Consider the following 20399-nt stretch of genomic DNA (forward strand, 5'->3'; position numbering starts at 1 on the left):
ACACAGAGGTGCTCGCAAAAGCCACCCTTCCCAGCATCTTCACCATCCTGATGCAGTCCCAGCTTCGCTGGGCTGGACACGTGGCGCACATGCCAGACCATCGGCTGCCCAAAAGGCTCTTCTATGGCGAGCTGCAACAAGGGAAGAGATCACACGGAGGTCAGAAGAAGCGCTTCAGAGATACTCTGAAAGTCTCTCTGAAAGCGTTTGATATCAACCCTGACTCCTGGGAGGAATCTGCAGTGGACCATGACAAATGGCGCGCTGCTGTGCACAAAGGCGCCAGGTTGTGCGAGGCCAACAGGACTGCTGCAGCTGTTGAGAAGAGGCAGGCCAGAAAGTCACGGGCAAACAAGCTCCCTGACAATGATATGCCTGTCTTTGTCTGCCCCAACTGTCAGCGAACATTTCGTGCGCAGATTGGACTATTCAGCCATCTGCGCACTCACAGATAGATTCATGAGCATCCTCCCCCCCACCCCACCACCACCCTCCCCCCATCCCCCATCTGGATGACAACGATGGTCATCATCGATCTCGATGGACACACCACCACCACCACCACCACTTTACACACACACACAAAGACACACAAACACACACACATATATATACACATATACATACACACACACAGACACACACACATCCACACATACACACCCATATATGTACATTCCTATATATTCACAAACATACACATTACTTAAGTTAATATGACAAAACATTATCTTCATTAATTTTCAACATACAGTAGCCACTCACTTTTCATCGGAGACAAACCGCCACAGGTATAACTGCAGGTAGTGCGTATCCACCTGAATCTGCTGCAGACCGTAACGACCAAATGTCCGCAGACGTACGCACTCCAGAAACGTCTGACAATATAATTATAATATAATTTATTATGATATAATATAAAATAATATAATACATTAAGATACAATATAACATAACATAATATAACCTAAACAAACCTAACCTAACCTAATCTATGCTAATCTGATTTGATATGATATATGATATGATATAACATAATATAACATAATATTATACAACACACATATATATAGGTGGAGTGTTGGACTAGTGGTAAAGCGTCTGCCTACGAAGAGAGAGAAACTGAACACACAGGTTCGAAACCCACACCCGCCAGTATTTTCTCCCGCTCCACTAGACCTTGAGTGGTGGTCTGGGCACTAGTCATTTGGATGGGATGATAAACTGAGGTCCTGTGTGCAGCATGCATGAAGAGTATGTAAAAGAACCTACAGCAACAACAGGGTTGTCCTTGGCGAAATTTTATAGAGAAAACAGCTGAAGGCAGAAAAGAAGAAAACAAAAAGGGATGCTGTCCTTTGGCAATACGCTCTCCTCATGGAGAGCGGCCAGAATCTCACCCAAAGAAACCTGTCATGACAAATACAATACAGTAACCTAAAAACAACAACAACAAAAATGATCATACATGTAAAAATGTTACATGTCTGAGTGTGTGTGTGTGCATGCCTGTAATCTGCATGAACGACACAGGAAACGAATGATGAGCGCCCAATGGCAGCCGTCAGTCGGCTCTACCCAGGTAGGCAGCCTGTTGTGCAAATAACCCTGTGTTTGTAAAGCGTATAGAGCTTCGTCTCTGACCAAGGATAGGTGCTATATAAGTATCCATATCAATCAATTACGAATTTTCATTAAAAAAATTTTTATTTCATATTTGTTTATTTCCTTTAATTCATATCATTTTGTTAAATGGCCTCTAGGCTCCAGCTGCAAACTTTTCAGTATTGTAAAAAAAACAGTCACTCACATCATGTGTGTGTGCAGGTCTGGTGAAAGGAAGTGTAAAAATCTTGGTCCATGTATATGACTCAAACTCATGGATACTCGCCTGATAGTAAGGTGCATTATCACCAGGCACTGCTCCAGAGCATGCCTTAATATCAAAACGATGTAAATACAAAACAAAAAACAAAACAAAAAAAGTGAAGTAAAACCAAAAAACACCTGAATGCCAATACAGAAGTCCGTGAAATACAGTAACACTCCCACCAATGTAGTCGATCAGAATGAAACCTGCTGAGACAGGCGGCCAATGAAGACCACAGAAGCATGTATTTTTTTCCAGGCATGTTTGTGTGTGCTTGTGTGTGCGTGCACATGTACGTGTGTGTAAGCGTGTGATTTTTGTGCACTTTGTGTCTGACTGATGTGTTACAGTAAAGCTCTTTGAGAAGCTTGAAAGCGCTGTATAAATGTACTTTTTTTTTTATTGCTATTATTCTTCTCAGACTGTGGAGGGGTACTGACCTTGAGGCTGATCTTGATGATGCCGGTGAGCACGGAGACCTTGGAGAACTCCACAGCGCTGAAGATCTCTATTTTCTCCGAGAACAGCTTCTGGATGTTGCTCATCAGGCTGTTGTCCACACTGTCAGCACCACACAATGATAGGGCTCAAATATGATTATTCAGAATAGTAATGGGTATCTATAATGCACAATGATAGGGCTCAAATATTATTCAGAATAGTAATGGGTATCTATAATGCGCTGCCTCTCCTTCGCAAAGGGGCCCACAGCCCCAACAATTAACATTAATATCGGAAAACAATTGCTACACACAGCACTATAACGAAGACTTACAAGCAATACAAACAGAATGTCTCAATAACAAAGTGCTCTCATGTAGGCAAGCATGCACATGTACGCATGCATGCATGCAAGCACGCATGCACACACACACACACCCCCCCAAAACCACACCACACCACACCACTCCACATCACACACCACATCACACCACTCCACACCACTCCACATCACACCACTCCACATCACACCACACCACATCACACCACACCACACACACCACACCACACCACATCACATCACACCACACCACACCACTCCACATCACACACCAACACCTGCACATCCATCACAGCAGATCTGTACAGACATGTTCTGAGGCCAGATTTGAACTGCCATTTTGTTTCAGCACGATTAGTTTGGTAGGAAAGTTTAATTCAGAAGACAGGACCAAGGTATGAAAAGGCACACCGTCCTCGTCACTGATGAGGGTTATACAGAGCACACCTGAGTCAGTGGATCATCATAATGAATGCAACTACAAAACCTTCTGGTGGACAGGTAGAAACGCTCCCTCCGCTTGCCCGTAACCAAGTTTTGATTGTATCAGTGAAAGGGTGACTGAACAGTCAGTTTCAGTGCTGCTGAACACACTCCTCTCCTCCATTTGTCCCTTAACAGTCAGTTTCAGTGCTGCTGAACACACTCCTCTCCTCCATTTGTCCCTTAACAGTCAGTTTCAGTGCTGCTGAACACACTCCTCTCCTCCATTTGTCCCTTAACAGTCAGTTTCAGTGCTGCTGAACACACTCCTCTCCTCCATTTGTCCCTTTTATCAACTCCACCCCACCCTGCTTTTTCTGAGGACAGAATTGAGAGTGAGATAAGGAGTGTTCCCAAAATAAAATGTGTCAACACAGAAGCAACAGATCTGTTTCCTTTCTCTCTCTCTCTCTCTCTCTCTCTCTCAGAAGGGTGTCATGTGTGTGGAGCGTGCCATCCTTGGCGCATTTTCATTGTCTCTGGCCATGACTATTCCATCACCTGGGGGAGTAGCTCCACTGCAGACGTTTGTTTTGCTGGGAGACGCTGTGGGGGTGAGTGCGACGACTTGAGTCACTGCTGCGTTCCCTTCGCACCCCTTCCTCGTACAGCTGCCCCACCTGGTATCATAACCATCATCATCATCATCATCATCGTCATCAATATTACTATGACTAAAATAATCATCATAGTTACAATAATAATAATACATTGTCGCTCACACCTCCCAGACTGGGAGTATGTGGCATTTACATAAAAATCAAAAGTTAAAGTTTTACATACATATCTAAATAGGCATTCAATGCTTACAGTCACAAAAGCACAAACATGCACACACACACACACACACACACAGAGTAAAAGTTAAAAAATCAGATCAGTCACATAGATGGTAGTCAGAACAGATGAGGTGAGTTTCCAGGGACTTTTTCAGACAGATGAGGTGAGTCTCGAGGGACTTTTTCAGACAGATGAGGTGAGTTTCCAGGGACTTTTTCAGACAGATGAGGTGAGTTTTGAGGGAATTTTTCAGACAGATGAGGTGAGTCTCGAGGGACTTTTTCAGACAGATGAGGTGAGTTTCCAGGGACTTTTTCAGACAGATGAGGTGAGTTTTGAGGGACTTTTTCAGACAGATGAGGTGAGTCTCGAGGGACTTTTTCAGACAGATGAGGTGAGTCTCGAGGGACTTTTTCAGACAGATGAGGTGAGTTTCCAGGGACTTTTTCAGACAGATGAGGTGAGTTTTGAGGGACTTTTTCAGACAGATGAGGTGAGTCTCGAGGGACTTTTTCAGACAGATGAGGTGAGTTTCCAGGGACTTTTTCAGACAGATGAGGTGAGTTTCAAGGGACTTTTTTTAGACAGATGAGGTGAGTTTCCAGGGACTTTTTCAGACAGATGAGGTGAGTTTCCAGGGACTTTTTCAGACAGATGAGGTGAGTTTCCAGGGACTTTTTCAGACTGCCAGAAGCAGTGAGGAAAGCAGGCAGACCTGCAGGTCAATGGCGGTCATGTCCTCCACCACCCGCTTCATGACGGCACGCACGTTGCGTGGTTCTATGGTGTTGAGCCAGTCACGCGTCTCCACGCTCTTCCTCAGCATCTGCCGGGACAAACACCGCCGTCATCATCGTTGCTATCATTATGATTATGATCCTTATTATTATCATTATTGCTTATAGTCCAGCAACCACCACACAGGCCCATATCAGGGCTGAATGTTTCAGTCCTGTATATCAGACCTGACTGACCTGGAAAAAAAAAATCAAACAGACAGACAACAACATAAAAAAGAAAAAAACATCGAAACAATAACAAAACGATGAGTCAGTTTGTTGACTTTCAACAGAACAACCATCACAGGACAATGGACAATCATCACAGGACAATGGACAATCATCACAGGACAATGGACAATCATCACAGGACAAGACAATGGACAGTCATCACAGGACAATGGACAATCATCACAGGACAATGGACAATCATCACAGGACAAGACAATGGACAGTCATCACAGGACAATGGACAGTCATCACAGGACAATGGACAATGGACAACCATCACAGGACAATGGACAACCATCACAGGACAATGGACAGTCATCACAGGACAATGGACAATGGACAGTCATCACAGGACAATGGACAATCATCACAGGACAATGGACAATCATCACAGGACAATGGACAATCATCACAGGACAAGACAATGGACAGTCATCACAGGACAATGGACAGTCATCACAGGACAATGGACAATGGACAACCATCACAGGACAATGGACAACCATCACAGGACAATGGACAATCATCACAGGACAATCACATAACGCAGGATTTCAAACATGCGTGTGTCAGATGAACTCAGGCCTGCACAGGGCGGACTGTAAATCCAAAAGGTACGAGGGTGCAGAACAATTCAATGAACTGCAACATATTCAAGCTATTTTTAACTTTATTCTGTCAGATACTGAAAGTCAGTGTAACTTCTATAGAACTGGAGGTCACGGTTGTTTGTGAGAGGCTTTCAGGATCAGATAAGCAGATGAGTTTTGAAGTTTCTGTAGAGGTTCTATGCCAGGAGAAGGTAAACCTATTGATAAAGAATTGCACTGTAACAATATGGAAAGAACACACGATGTGCCAAGTGTTTCTGTTGCAACATGACAAAAATCAGATATAAGACCCCCCCAGAAAAACACATACTCCCCCTCCCCACACACACACCTGAGAGATGGTGAGGAATTGCACACTGACATGGCAATTCAGCAAACAACAAAAACAAAACAAAAAGAAGATATGTATTATTGTCAATTGTGACCAACTAAGATGATCAGGACAGCAGGGAAGGCAACTAATGCCCAAATTATCTGGGCTAGAATTTGATTATGAATTTGATTTAGCTACATCCCCACTCTCTCAGCCAAGAGGGTTTTAGGACAGTCAGCGATGGGATGGTTCCCAAAGGCCAACTAGCCCCCAAAGCCACAGCACTAAGAGCAAGCGCAATCTTGCCTTTCAGTTTGAGAGTCATAGTCCTTCACAAAATACAAAGCTATTCAAAAATTCTCATTGCAGTGGAGAAACCACTAGTCAGTCATACAGCTCTCACTTTGCTGTAACAGGAATTAATCTAAAATACTTACCGTAACCCACTGATGCAGACTCCGGCGGAGGTCTGATCTCCTGTCCTGTGCAAACTACTACCCCTGAGAAGGGGAGAAAATGAAGGTAGGTGCGGCTAGTTACCTCCCCCCGACATGTTACCTCCCCTGTGCCAACAGAGCACCCTCTTCTGATATGTCACCTTCTTCTTCTTCTTCTTCTGCGTTCGTGGGCTGCAACTCCCACGTTCACTCGTATGCACACGAGTGGGCTTTTACGTGTATGACCGTTTTTACCCTGCCATGTAGGCAGCCATACTCCGTTTTCAGGGGTGTGCATGCTGGGTATGTTCTTGTTTCCATAACCCACTGAACGCTGACATGGATTACAGGATCTTTAACGTGAGTATTTGATCTTCTGCTTGCATATACACACGAAGGGGGTTCAGGCACTAGCAGGTCTGCACATATGTTGACCTGGGAGATCGTAAAAATCTCCACCCTTTACCCACCAGGCGCCGTCACCGTGATTCGAACCCAGGACCCTCAGATTGACAGTCCAACGCTTTAACCACTCGGCTATTGCGCCCGTCTTCTGACATGTCAATCTCTGATGTAAGCTGAGTGTTGATCTGGAAAAGAAGATATAGGGCCCCCCACAGCCACCACCCCCCAACCCCCCAAAACATAAGCCCACTCCCCCTCCCCCACACACACCTGAGAGATGGTGAGTCCCTGCACACGGACATAATGGTTGAGCAGACGCTGTGCGGCTGACTTGGCCTGATGACACAGGTCGCTGACCAGTGACCCCACCGTCCGCTCTTCCACCAGAAACTGCTCCTCTGTCAGCGTCAGCTGCCACAACCAAGCAACAACGACAACAATAATATACTGCTACTGCTTCTTCAACTACTACTAATAATACTAGTACATCGACAGATTGTGGTGCCCAACTTTATTCCTTTAATCATTGTCAAGTGCAGTATGTAACTTTCATCTATTCTCTTGTTTTACTGCTGTGTGTCCATTTATGTCACGACTACTACTACTTCTACTAATAGTACATTGTGTTGCCTTGCCCTATTCATTTAATTACTTGCTAAGTGTGTTACGTTACATTCGTCTATTCTATTTTCTAATGTTACTGCTGCGTGTACATTTATGTCACAGTAAAATTACATAAAAATGAATGAATAAAAAGATTTTGAATGGTGAAAAAATAAAATAGTAGTACATTTATACAGCGCTTTCAAACCTCTCAAAGCACTTTGCAATAACACATCAGTCAGACACAAACACACACACGAACATACATGAGCACACACACACACACAGACACATACACACACAAAAAAAAACCTTTCACATGTACAAATGCAAACAGTTAACACTCATGCACTCACACACACGACAACAACAACAACAAAAAAATACACGTGTACAAACACAATTAACTCTCAAGCGCACTCTCTCTCTCTCTCTGTCTCTCTCACACACACACACACATCCCATACAAAAGGACAATATGTGCAGAACTGACCAGGTAGGAGATGGTGGCGTTCTCCAGGTCAATGCAGTACCGTGACAGGATCAACAACAGTGCCGGAGGTACCGACCCACGGTCACCGCTTGACTCACAGAATTCCTGGAAAGGTTCATCACATTTTGTTTTTAAATTCTCCTCCTGCGTTCAAGGGCTGCATTTCCCATGTTCACTCAAACTTACAACATACAAAGACATACAACATACCATTCACAAACAACTGTGTCCACACACAAACATGCAAGCACAAAGGAAAGAAGGTGAAGAAGCACATTAGTCAATAATATGGTAAGAAGAGCAGAAGAGGTGCGTTTGGAACTGAAGTGCCAAATCCATGTGACAGACAGAGAAGGGCTGTCTGTTCCACACCACAGGGCCAAGAAAGGAGAAAGAGTGTTGACCTTGTGATTTGTTTCAGTTTCAGTTTCTCAAGGAGGCGTCACTGCATTCGGACAAATCCATATACGCTACACCACATCTGCTAGGCAGATGCCTGACAGCAGCATAACCCAACACGCTTGTCAGGCCTTGAGTGCATGCTTATATATTTGTGTACCTATCAGAGTGGATTTCTTTTTATATCATTTTGCCAGAGGACAACACTCTCGTTGCCATGGGTTCTTTTTCAGTGCGCCAAGTGCGTGCTGCACAGGGGACATGGGTTTATCGTCTCATCTGAATGACTAGACACTCAGTCAAAGTTGGGAGAATGGGCGAGAGCGGGATTCGAACCCACACCCTCACTGACTCTCTGTATTGGCAGCCTCCTGCCTCCTTCATTTGTTTCAACAAGGGATATTCAGCACTTTAGAATCAGCAGCTGAGCACAAAGATCTAAAAGGAGTAGACAGACAGAAAGGAAGTCACAAAGACATGTGGCTGTAAATTACCGTAAAGTTCGGTCTATAAGCCGCAACTTTTTACCCCAGCTTCAACCTCTGCGGCTTATACAATGATGCGGCTTATTTGTGGATTTTAACGATCCCGGGAGTGTCACGTTCTCTTCTATTCTTCGCTGCCCTTCAGCTCACCAAAATCATGATTTCTGTCCATGAATTTTTGGATCAGCTTCAGGATAGTGTGCTAACTGTTCACGTTTTATAAATCAAATCCACACACATTAAAGCCTTCAGATCAGCATTCAGTTCAACTCTGCTCAAGTGTACACCCTCATCATGCCGAAAACGCAACGTTATGCCTATGATGCAGCCTTCAAATTGAAGGCGATCGACCTAGCGGACGACAGTTCATGAAGTGAAAGCGAGGCTGAAGTCAGTGACAAGACGGTGGAGGAAGTTGTGCTGGTTCTCTTCAACTCGGACACTGAAGACTAAGATTTTAGTGGATTCAGTGAGCAGGATGACGTTGAATAAATGTGACTATCCCTAAATTATAGATCTTATTTTTGTTGTGTTTATTTATTATTTTTTTGTGGCACTAGCAGTATTTTTGCTTGCTTTTCTTTATGTTGTTCCCGCTTGTGTTTATTTCATAACCTACAGTATTGACAGCTTTTCTGTTGTATCAGTACGTGTTCCGGTACCGGAAAAAAGTGCGGCTTATAAACCAGTGTGGCTTATGTATGTATAAAGTTCAAACTTTTCCAAAATTTAGTGGGTGCGACTTATATACCAGTGCGCTCAACAGACCGAACTTTACAGTAAGTCTTATGATGCAGCAAGTCAATCAGACACCAGTGCACACTGTCAGGTTGCTGTGCAGGCTTTATGCAGGTCATTTCTGTCTGACACATTCTTTGATCCTGAAAGGTGAACCAGCTCTGTGGTGTGTGTGCCTTGCCACTAGCTTCTCAGCCTGAAACATCTAACGACTGACTGCCAGGATCTGCATGATGTCAGGCACAAACATTTTACAGCCAGCTCCATGGAGCACTTGTTCAAGGATGTCCCCGCAGGCACTCTTGCGGTTACTGAAGGAAATCTGTATTTTGACTCAATTTAAAATTGACATGGACTGAAACAGAAGTGGATGATTTGGCCTTTCATTTTTATTATTTTCAATATTTTTAACTTGGCTTAAATTTTACGTGGATGGAATGAGACTTGGGCAAACTGATCTTTGACTCACTTGTGTAAACAAAGTGAGTCTATGTTTTAACCCAGTGTTCGGTTGTCTGTGGGTGTGTGTGTGTGTCTGTGTGTCCGTGGTAAACTTTAACACTGACATTTTCTCTGCAAATACTTTGTCAGTTGACACCAAATTTGGCATAAAAATAGGAAACATTCAGTTCTTTCCAGTCATCTTGTTTAAAACAATACTGCACCTCTGGGATGGGCACAAAAAAACAACAACAAAAATTGAAGACTAATTATATGCAAACTGCATTTAGTTATATTTATATTTTTTGTATTCTCTAAACTTGGCACTTTGATCTGATATTCTGACCCAACAACAAGAGCAGTCATTATTATCATTTTTTGTTCAAACAGGAACTTCTTTTGCTAAGCATGGAAGTATTATTTATTTTGCAAATGTTTTGGCGCAGATAGTAAAAAAAGGGAAATTACTCTGTAATTAATGCTAGGGGACTTAATTCGAATCTGGTTAGGACTTTTTTCTTTTTCTTTTTAACGCGAAGCTTTGTAATAACAAATACAGAACACATTTTAACGATTAGATTTTTTTTTTTCAATGTATCACAAGTGAGTCTTGAAGGCCTTGCCTCTCTTGTTTTAATGTTGTTTTAATTGACCTTTTAACGCTATTTTGTATTTTCATTAACTGTTTTAAGAACTGATAGGTAATCAGCCCCACTGCAGTTTGATTGATCTGCCTGGTTGGGACAACCCAGCAGGAAGAAGAGACTGAAGCACTCACATTGCAGACAGTGGTGATGTGCTGGACAAAGCCCACCACCAGGCCCTCTCTCACGTCCTGGTTGCAGAACGGACCTCGGAAATATGTCTTCATGGCAAACGTGATGTCAGGAGCTATGAATGCCTGAAAAAAAAAATGAATCAAAAATAAAAATAATATATTAATATAATAATGATGTGCCTCTAAACAGTGCTTACCCTGTGACCCTTTAGTCTTAGTGTGTTTTACCAAGTATGAGACATGAATAAGGTGCAAGAATTAAAAACAAAATATAACAAAATATAACACATACACACACATACATGCTCACACAGCATACACATACACCACATACCTACACACACACACACACACACATAAACACACAGACTCCTTCCACACACAAACCTATTCAACCAATACATGTTAGTACTGTACTGTCTTCTAATTCATACGAGGTGAATCCACACACTGTGAAGTTACAAAACAACACTGGAGACGAGCCAAATGCTGATCTCATGTCAACTATTCAGTGTGATTGCTCCACTCAAAATAACAAATCAGCAATCAAACATGCATTGGATAGATGTGGTGGCCAAATGGTCAGAGCACCGGATCCCTGCCCGAGTTTCCAGAGCTCAATCCCGAGTTTCCAGAGCTCAATCCCAAGTTTCCAGAGCTCAATCGTTTCCAGAGCTCAATCCTGAGTTTCCAGAGCTCAATCCCGAGTTTCCAGAGCTCAATCCCAAGTTTCCAGAGCTCAATCGTTTCCAGAGCTCAATCCCGAGTTTCCAGAGCTCAATCCTGAGTTTCCAGAGCTCAATCCCGAGTTTCCAGAGCTCAATCCTGAGTTTCCAGAGCTCAATCCAGAGCTCAATCCCAAGTTTCCAGAGCTCAATCGTTTCCAGAGCTCAATCCCGAGTTTCCAGAGCTCAATCCTGAGTTTCCAGAGCTCAATCCTGAGTTTCCCAAGTTTCCCGAGCTCAATCCCAAGTTTCCCAAGTTTCCAGAGCTCAATCCTGAGTTTCCCGAGCTCAATCCCGAGTTTCCCAAGTTTCCCGAGCTCAATCCTGAGTTTTCCGAGCTCAATCCTGAGTTTCCCAAGTTTCCCGAGCTCAATCCTGAGTTTCCCAAGTTTCCAAAGCTCAATCCTGAGTTTCAGTGCACCTGGTGGGCTAGTAGCGGAGATTTTTCCAATCTCCAATGTCAGCATATGTGCAGACTAGTGCCTGAACCCCCTTCATGGGCATACGTACGCAGAAGATCAAATACGCACATTAACTCATTCCGGACGATGGAACGTTACAGCGTTCCTGACGTATGGTAGCGTTCCAGATGACAGAATGCTATAGCAGTTTCGACAATTAAAATTTTTTCCACATTTTCCTCATGGGGTAGCATAAAAATTGCAGCTATGCCAGGCATTGCGAACATGTCAAGGGTCGAATGGAAAGTTTCTTTGTGAGGTTCCATAACAATACACTTGCTGGCCAGCCGTTGACCTTGGTACCCCACATGACAAGCTAATCTGCATATGTATCGAAAATTTTTGGAGCAAACTAGATCACGACAGCAGCTTTTTACTGCTGCTGAAGTGATTGAAATGCTTCAAACTGAAGGTTTCGACATCGACGAGGATGATGAAGACGTAACTCTCTCCGGACGAAGGAATGCTCACGCATTCCTACACAAAACGTATTCGGATTCGGACGAAGGAATGGAATAGCATTCTCCGAAAGTAAAATTCCATCATGCGCTGTACACGTGATTTTGTGATTAGCCAAGCAGAGTGCGCTATTCTGGGTCACTCCACAATCGAACAGTATGATTGGTCAGCCTGGGATGTGTGGCCCATCTCGCACACACGCTGACAAAGTCACTGACCAGTCGTCTGCTCGCGTGCCAGCCTGTTAGCAAAGCGGGCTCTTCTCAGAATGTTGTGAAGCGAACAAGGCAGTGACGGCAACGTTTTAGGGTTGCCGAAGTACTTGAAATGCTACAAACTGAAGGGTCGGACATTGAAGAGGTGGATGATGAAGAAGAGGCGTTTGATTGGCTAAGAGTGGACCGGGCAAGACCGCTCGTCTTTTCACTGTTAGCCGTGTGAAATTTGGCCAAGCAGAACAAACCGACAGGCCTAGTTTGCATCAGTTTGACATGGTACAGTATATGACACCAAATGTTAAACTAAAGCACGCACGCACACACACACACACACACACAAATATACACACATACACACTTACATTCCCACACACAAACACACACACACACACTCACCCCCACCCCACCTCCACCCTACATTTAGCCATTAGGTGCCCTACCTGCAGGTTGTTCAGGACGGACTTGATCTGTTCGACGACAGAGGACTGCATGTTGGCCAGCAGTTCAGCCAGCTTGGTCACACTGTCCTGCTTCCCCACCAGCCGGGGAGCCGCCAGGTTCTGTCGTATGTCTGTCAGGCAGTCTGCACCAACACGCACTCTGGTCACAACATAATGCTTTCTCACTCAGAATCAAACGTTTCAACATGTCAAATGATTGGCATAAGGACAGGCTGTCCATCGCAGGCAAGACTCTGGCCAGAGTGCTACTCAACCGTCTCATAGCGCACCTTGAGCAAGGTCTCCTACCAGAGAGCCAGTGTGGCTTCTGGAAAGAACGTGGGACTATCAACATGGTGTTTGCTGCCAGGCAGCTCCAGGAGAAGTGTCAGGAACAGAACGCCGACCTTTAATCCACCTATGTCTATCTGACCAAGGCCTTCGATACTGTTAGCAGAGATGGCCTTTGGAGAATCATGGCGAAGTACGGATGTCCCAGAAAGTTCATCACCATCATACGGCAACTACACGATGGGATGCTGGCCCGAGTCCAAGACAACAGAGAGGCTTCAGAACCATTCCCTGTCTCCAACGGAGTCAAGCAAGGGTGTGTTCTTGCCCCCACCCTGTTCAGTCTCATGTTTTTAGCCATGCTGACAGATGCCTTCAGAGACGCTGACATAGACACTGGCATCAGGTACCACACAGATGGCTCACTCTTCAACCTCAGGAGGCTTCAAGCAAAAACCAAGGTGAGGACAGACACCGTCAACTTCCTGTTTGCTGATGACTGTGCTCTCAACGCTGCCTCCGAAGCTGACATGCAACACAACGTCGACAAGTTCTCTGCTGCCTGTGACAACTTTGGCCTCACAATCAGCACAAAGAAGACTGAGGTGATGCACCAGCCAGCTCCAGGAAAGCCTTACATTGAACCAAACATCTTCATCAACGGGTAACAACTGAACGCAGTGGACAAGTTCACATACCTGGGCAGTACACTCTCTCGCACAGTTCACTGACGACGAGGTGAATGCCAGACTCGCCAAAGCCAGCACTGCCTTTGGCAGACTCCATAAGAATGTTTGGAACAGGAGAGGCATCACCCTGGAGACGAAGCTCAAAGTATACAAGGCCATAGTTCTCACCACACTGCTCTATGGATGTGAATCATGGACAGCCTACAAACGCCACGCCAAAAACCTGAACCACTTCCACACCACCAGCCTCAGAAAACTTCTCGGCATAAAGTGGCAAGAGAAGATCCCTAACACAGAGGTGCTCACTCGTGCAAACTTGCCCAGCATCTACACCATCTTGATGCAGACCCAGCTGCGCTGGGCAGGCCATGTAGTTCGCATGCCAGACCACCGGCTCCCCAAGAAACTGCTGTACGGTTGCTGCAGCAGAGCAACACAGACAGGCCAGGAAAAGCAGTGCCAGCAAGTCCCCGACAGTCGCCACCATCCCATCCATGCTGCGTCAGAACCTTCCGGGCGCGGATTGGCCTGACCAGTCATCTGCGCACCCACAGAGCCCAACCCACCCACCCCCAGGATGACTAGATGGTCCTTGTCGATCCCAACGGACGAACCACACACACATGTATGTATGTGTGTGTGTGTGTGTGTGTGTGTGTGTGTGTGTGTGTGTGTGTGTGTGTGCATGCATATACTATATAGATGTGCATGCATGCATGTGTGTGGAGTGCGCATGTGTGTGTGCACAGACAACTCACCAGCAAAGTGTTGTTTGAGGGTCTGCAGGTAGTGCCCCACACGATCCTTGGCAGCTCTTGACACAATCTCCGTACCCGCTCTGTGGCGCACACACACACACACACACACAGTCAGAAGACAGTTGTCACCAATACCACTGTATGTGCTATACCACATTCAGGACAAAATGGTTTTACTTAAAGTCACTGATCACTAATCAAGGATGTAGAATTCCAAAACACTTTCTACTTTTATTTGTCTTCTTCTTCGTTTGTGAGCTGCAACTCCCATGTTTATTCATATGTACACGAGCGGGCTTTTACGTGTACGACCGTTTTTACCCCGCCATGTAGGCAGCCATTCTACGTTTTCGGTTTTTTTTTCATTTGTCTGTGCTGTTTATATATCAGCAGAATCATAGTCGCTGAAACAAAAAAAGAAAGAGTCAACTGACTCCCCATGATGGGCCAGCATCAGTTCATCATGCCTCCAAGGAGAAAACCGTGCAAGTTTCCATGTGGTCATTGATTTTTTGTGCGAGCCCTGTGTAATGTTGCCATTTTTATGATATATATATATATATATATATATATATATATATATTGAGGCCCTTCACCTTACAAATGTTTCAGACAAAGAAGCCTGATCAGGGCTTCAGAAAGTTTAGAATTTTTGGAGTGACATCTAATCTGCAGAATGACATTATGAGCGAAGAATATCTTAACTGACCTTTCCACTCTCCACTGCAACCAATAAATGCAGAGTGTGTTGCTGTGCTCGCCAGCAAGGAAGTTATTTTCTAGGTGACTGGTTTACATGGGCAGTGCGTGTCAACAATGGCGTTTGACCCAGTTTCTTCTCGGTCACAAGGCAGACAACAAAATTAGATGAAGGGGCCCTACTGAGCTTATATAGCATTCTGAATTCAACCTGTCACTACTGAGCTTATATAGCATTCTGAATTCAACCTGTCACTACTGAGCTTATATAGCATTCTGAATTCAACCTGTCACTACTGAGCTTATACAGCATTTTGAATTCAACCTGTCACTACTGAGCTTATACAGCATTTTGAATTCAACCTGTCACTACTGAGCTTATACAGCATTTTGAATTCAACCTGTCACTACTGAGCTTATATAGCATTTTGAATTCAACCTGTCACTACTGAGCTTATATAGCATTCTGAATTCAACCTGTCACTACTGAGCTTATATAGCATTCTGAATTCAACCTGTCACTACTGAGCTTATATAGCATTCTGAATTCAACCTGTCACTACTGAGCTTATATAGCATTCTGAATTCAACCTGTCACTACTGAGCTTATATAGCATTTTGAATTCAACCTGTCACTACTGAGCTTATATAGCATTCTGAATTCAACCTGTCACTACTGAGCTTATATAGCATTCTGAATTCAACCTGTCTCAAACTCTTTGTGCTTTCCTGGATTTGTTTAAAAGTCATTAGTATGTGCAAATTTCTAACAGTAATATGGATATTTTCATCATCTCACTGAATGATAGCACAAGAAGGGAGAGCATGTTGCTACACTACAGCACCACCCATTTAAAATTTTTTTTCCTGTGTGCTGTTTTATTTGTTTTTCCTATCAAAGTGTATTTTTCTACAGAATTTTGCCAGGAACAACCCTTTTGTTTCTGTGGGTTCTTTTACATGCGCTAAGTGCATGCTGCACATGGGACCTCAGTTTATTGTCTCATCCGAATGACTAGCGTCCTGAACACCACTCAAGGTCTTGTGGAGGGGGAGAAAATATTAGCTGTGATTCGAACCAGCACGCTCAAATTCTCTCACTTCAAAGGTGGACGCCTTACCTCTGGGCCATCACTCTATTAATTGTCAGTCTGGAAATTTACAGTTCATAACTGTTTTGGCGATTCTATTTCTTACCCATATAAATGTGCTGTGTGTGGGGAAAGTCAGGGGAGTGAACTGGCAGTACAAAATGAGTGAAAGTTCCCGCTGTCTTTGACAGCCACTGGGGCTTCACAGGGAATTCATATCCACTGTGTCATGGGCTCAGCATGGGAAGGTGGGGCCCAGTCCTCTCCTTACGTCATGACAACCTTTCCCCGCTCAAGCCAGGCTCCCTTTCACACCTGGGTGGAGGGAGGATAATCACAGTAAAGGGCCTCTCCCCATGGACAAAAGACCCAGGAGGGAGGATAATCACAGTAAAGGGCCTCTCCCCATGGACAAAAGACCCAGGAGGGAGGATAATCACAGTAAAGGGCCTCTCCCCATGGACAAAAGACCCAGGAGGGAGGATAATCACAGTAAAGGGCCTCTCCCCATGGACAAAAGACCCAGGAGTGAGGATAATCACAGTAAAGGGCCTCTCCCCATGGCCAAAAGACCCAGGAGGGAGGATAATCACAGTAAAGGGCCTCTCCCCATGGACAAAAGACCCAGGAGGGAGGATAATCACAGTAAAGGGCCTCTCCCCATTGACAAAAGACCCAGGAGGGAGGATAATCACAGTAAAGGGCCTCTCCCCATGGACAAAAGACCCAGGAGGGAGGATAATCACAGTAAAGTGCCTCTCCCCATTGACAAAAGAACCAGGAGGGAGGATAATCACAGTAAAGGGCCTCTCCCCATTGACAAAAGACCCAGGAGGGAGGATAATCACAGTAAAGGGCCTCTCCCCATGGACAAAAGACCCAGGAGGGAGGATAATCACAGTAAAGGGCCTCTCCCCATGGACAAAAGACCATGCCAAAACAGGGTATGGAACCCCGATCACTGGTGGACACTGGATCAGAAGTCCAACACCTGTGGCACTTCATCGTGGTTATGGAGATCAATCTGGTTATTCCACACAACAATACCAGATCATGCAGTAATCTGTGGCCATTCTCAGCAATACAGATCCTGATCTTTCAGATTCTAGACAGGAATGTTCATGTAGTCGACTGTCTTTTTATTCTCTCCAATAATTCTACATATGTGTGAGTCTGTTTATTTAGTTGTGTGCTTGGTTAAATCTTGAACCTTGAAAAATCTGTATTTATTTAATTTTTTTTGCTGATTTGAATGTTGTTAGCACTTTTCATCCTTTTAATAGTGTCTTTCTTTTTTTTTTTTTTTTTTTTTTTGAGGGGGTGGGGGAGGGGGCGTACATTCCGATATACAATTCAAATATGTGCAACCTATTTTTCAAACCTTAATGACAATGGGAATGTGTACAAAACTGGTCTAAGTATGTTGTGTTGGCTTACATTTTGTTACCTTTCATGGAAGTCTGAATTAAAAAAACAAACCACACAAGAAAGCCCACATGAACGAGACACAGTGCAACCTGACTGCCACGCCCACAAGCATGAAGCACACACCAGCAGTGGACGTACCTGGAGAAGTCAGTGTCCTGCAGAAGCTTGTTCATGGCCTGCAGACGGCGGTGAAACCTGTCCAGGGCCCTCACCAGGATCGTGTTGTCGCCCGTCTCTTTCTGACAATATTTCTTCTACATTTGCCTTTTAATACAAAGGAGCAGGTGTGGTTGGTGTGTGTGTGTGTGTGTGTATGTGTGTTTGTGTGTGCGCGTGTGTGCGTGTGTGTGTATGTGCGCACACATGTGCAAGTCAGGTGACAAGTGGTGTCATGATGTCTGCAATGAGTGTGTAGACTGATTAATTATTTCATCATTTTATAGTCTATGAGATTTCTACATGTAAAGCACTTTGATCAATTTGAAAAAAAAGTGCAGAAAAAGTGTTCATTATCAATCTTATCATAATCATACATCTTTCATTTTAATTCTTTATTTATGAATTTGCTTGTTCATGCCTTTATAAGATCTTTTTTCATGTAACTCCCCCTCGCCCCCCCCCCCCCCTCCCCCAACACATGGTAAGCTTATTCATTATCATTCTTATCATTATTAGACATCTTTCATTTTAATTCTTTATTTATCAATTTACTTGTCTGTTCATGCCTTTATAAGATCTTTTTTTCATGTAACCTTTCTCCCCCCAACACATGGTAAGCTTATTCATAATCATTCTTATCATTATTAGACATCTTTCATTTTAATTCTTTATTTATCAATTTACTTGTCTGTTCACATTTATAAGATCTTTTTTTCATATAACCTTTCCCCCCCCCCAACACATGGTAAGCTGTAGGTAGGCCTGACAAGCATTCTGGATCCATGCAGCAGCACCAGTCAGCTATCTGTCCAGGAGAGCACACCATAGAGAAGCACCACCACCACCACCACAAGTCAACCTCTTTTGCAGACTGCCTCAACAGTGGAACGGCACATTGAAAAAAATGTTCTGCGATAATTTCCCAAGACACCGTTTATGAAACAGACAGACTGGGTGTGGGGACTCTCACCTCCAGCTGCACACGCTGACGCACATAGTGGAAGTACTGCTCCATCAGATCATTGACAAACAGCACCAACTTTCTCAGGGCCACCGTGTCTAGGCGCTCACTGCACGGCACACCACACAAGATAAGATAACAACTTTAATAGACCGCTGGAGAGTTCTGTGCTGACATGACTTATAGAGGCGCATCACATGATCTGTGTTATGGAAGTCGACTGGCTCTGCCAAATTTCCAGCAACAAGGCGATCGAGAGAGGAAGAACATGCGAAACAGAAGGCTTTTCTCTTCGACTTTTTGCTTCATATTTTGTTCTTTTTTACTGTGCATATATTGCACAGAGTTTGGTTGTAGCAATGGAGGCTATCAACTAAAGAAATGGGGGACAACGCATGTTTGCGCTGTGGTCTATGTCGATAGCCTTTAGCATTGCTTGCCATTTCCAGTAAAAGTTAGATGCTCATGCACAAGATCCAAGATGGCCGCACAACTCTCCGCTGGTCTATTGTCCATAAAACATGGAAAAGTGTCTGTCAGCTGCATGCAGGACATAAAGCCTTTACACATATTTGAAAATAATTACCCATGATAAGATTTACCAGACTGAGCTTACTCCATTCCCTTTCTAATTCCCCTTCCACCACCCCACAAACTTGCCCACTCCCCTCACTCCCCCTCTCTTATACAGCGTTAGTACAGCATGCTCATCTCACCCAGTATATTCAAAGCATCATTATGTAACAACACCATTAAAAGACAAGAGAGGCAAGGCCTTCAAGACTCACTTGTGATACACTTTAAAAAAAATCTAATCTGTTGATAAATACATTCAGTAATCATTAAAAATAAAAATTTTAAAAAGCAGCAGCACGGTTTTGTTTGATTATTGTATTTGGGGAAAGACAGTCAAAAAATAGAATCAAAAGGGACAGAGGAAAAAACAAAAGGAGAGAAAGAGAGAAAGAGAAGATGTAGGAGACAGGCAGACAGAGGGAAACAAAGAGAAAGCACATCACATTCCCAAGTCAAAACAACACAGAAAAACCCCACATGGTCACTCACTCTGCCTGGGCACGAGAAAGGAACATGTCGTTGTAGGAAGCAATGACCAGACACATGTTGCTGAGAAAGCCATTGCATCCAGCATCCACAAACTCCAGTATATCCTGCAACACACACATAGCACACACACACACACATAATTCAGTTCAGTTACTCAAGGAGGCGTAACAGCAATCAGACAAATCCATATACACTTCACATCTGCTAGGCAGATGCCTGACAGCAGCATTACCCAACACGCTTGTCAGGCCTTGAGTGCATGCTTAAATATTTGTGTACCTATCAGAGTGGATTTCTTTTTACATTATTTTGCCAGAGGACAACACTT

The 20399-nt window shown here is 44.1% G+C and overlaps 1 protein-coding gene across 2 annotated transcripts in view; it reads right to left on the minus strand.

Moving 5' to 3' along the window:
* LOC143276677 (vacuolar protein sorting-associated protein 51 homolog) overlaps window positions 1-20399 on the minus strand; it is a 46038-nt gene that overhangs the window by 14447 nt on the left and 11192 nt on the right. For both annotated transcript variants that reach the window (XM_076581310.1, XM_076581319.1), the window contains exons 9-20: window positions 20072-20175; window positions 19016-19115; window positions 18025-18125; window positions 14669-14748; window positions 12931-13073; window positions 10628-10750; window positions 7787-7891; window positions 6961-7101; window positions 4630-4740; window positions 3636-3754; window positions 2311-2431; window positions 766-878 (exon numbers count right to left, since the gene is read on the minus strand). In XM_076581310.1, the coding sequence (XP_076437425.1) occupies window positions 766-878; window positions 2311-2431; window positions 3636-3754; window positions 4630-4740; window positions 6961-7101; window positions 7787-7891; window positions 10628-10750; window positions 12931-13073; window positions 14669-14748; window positions 18025-18125; window positions 19016-19115; window positions 20072-20175 (1361 nt within the window). The remainder of the gene's footprint in view (window positions 1-765; window positions 879-2310; window positions 2432-3635; window positions 3755-4629; window positions 4741-6960; window positions 7102-7786; window positions 7892-10627; window positions 10751-12930; window positions 13074-14668; window positions 14749-18024; window positions 18126-19015; window positions 19116-20071; window positions 20176-20399) is intronic.

Source organism: Babylonia areolata, chromosome 2 (genome assembly GCF_041734735.1).
Source record: "Babylonia areolata isolate BAREFJ2019XMU chromosome 2, ASM4173473v1, whole genome shotgun sequence".
NCBI lineage: Eukaryota > Metazoa > Mollusca > Gastropoda > Neogastropoda > Buccinidae > Babylonia > Babylonia areolata.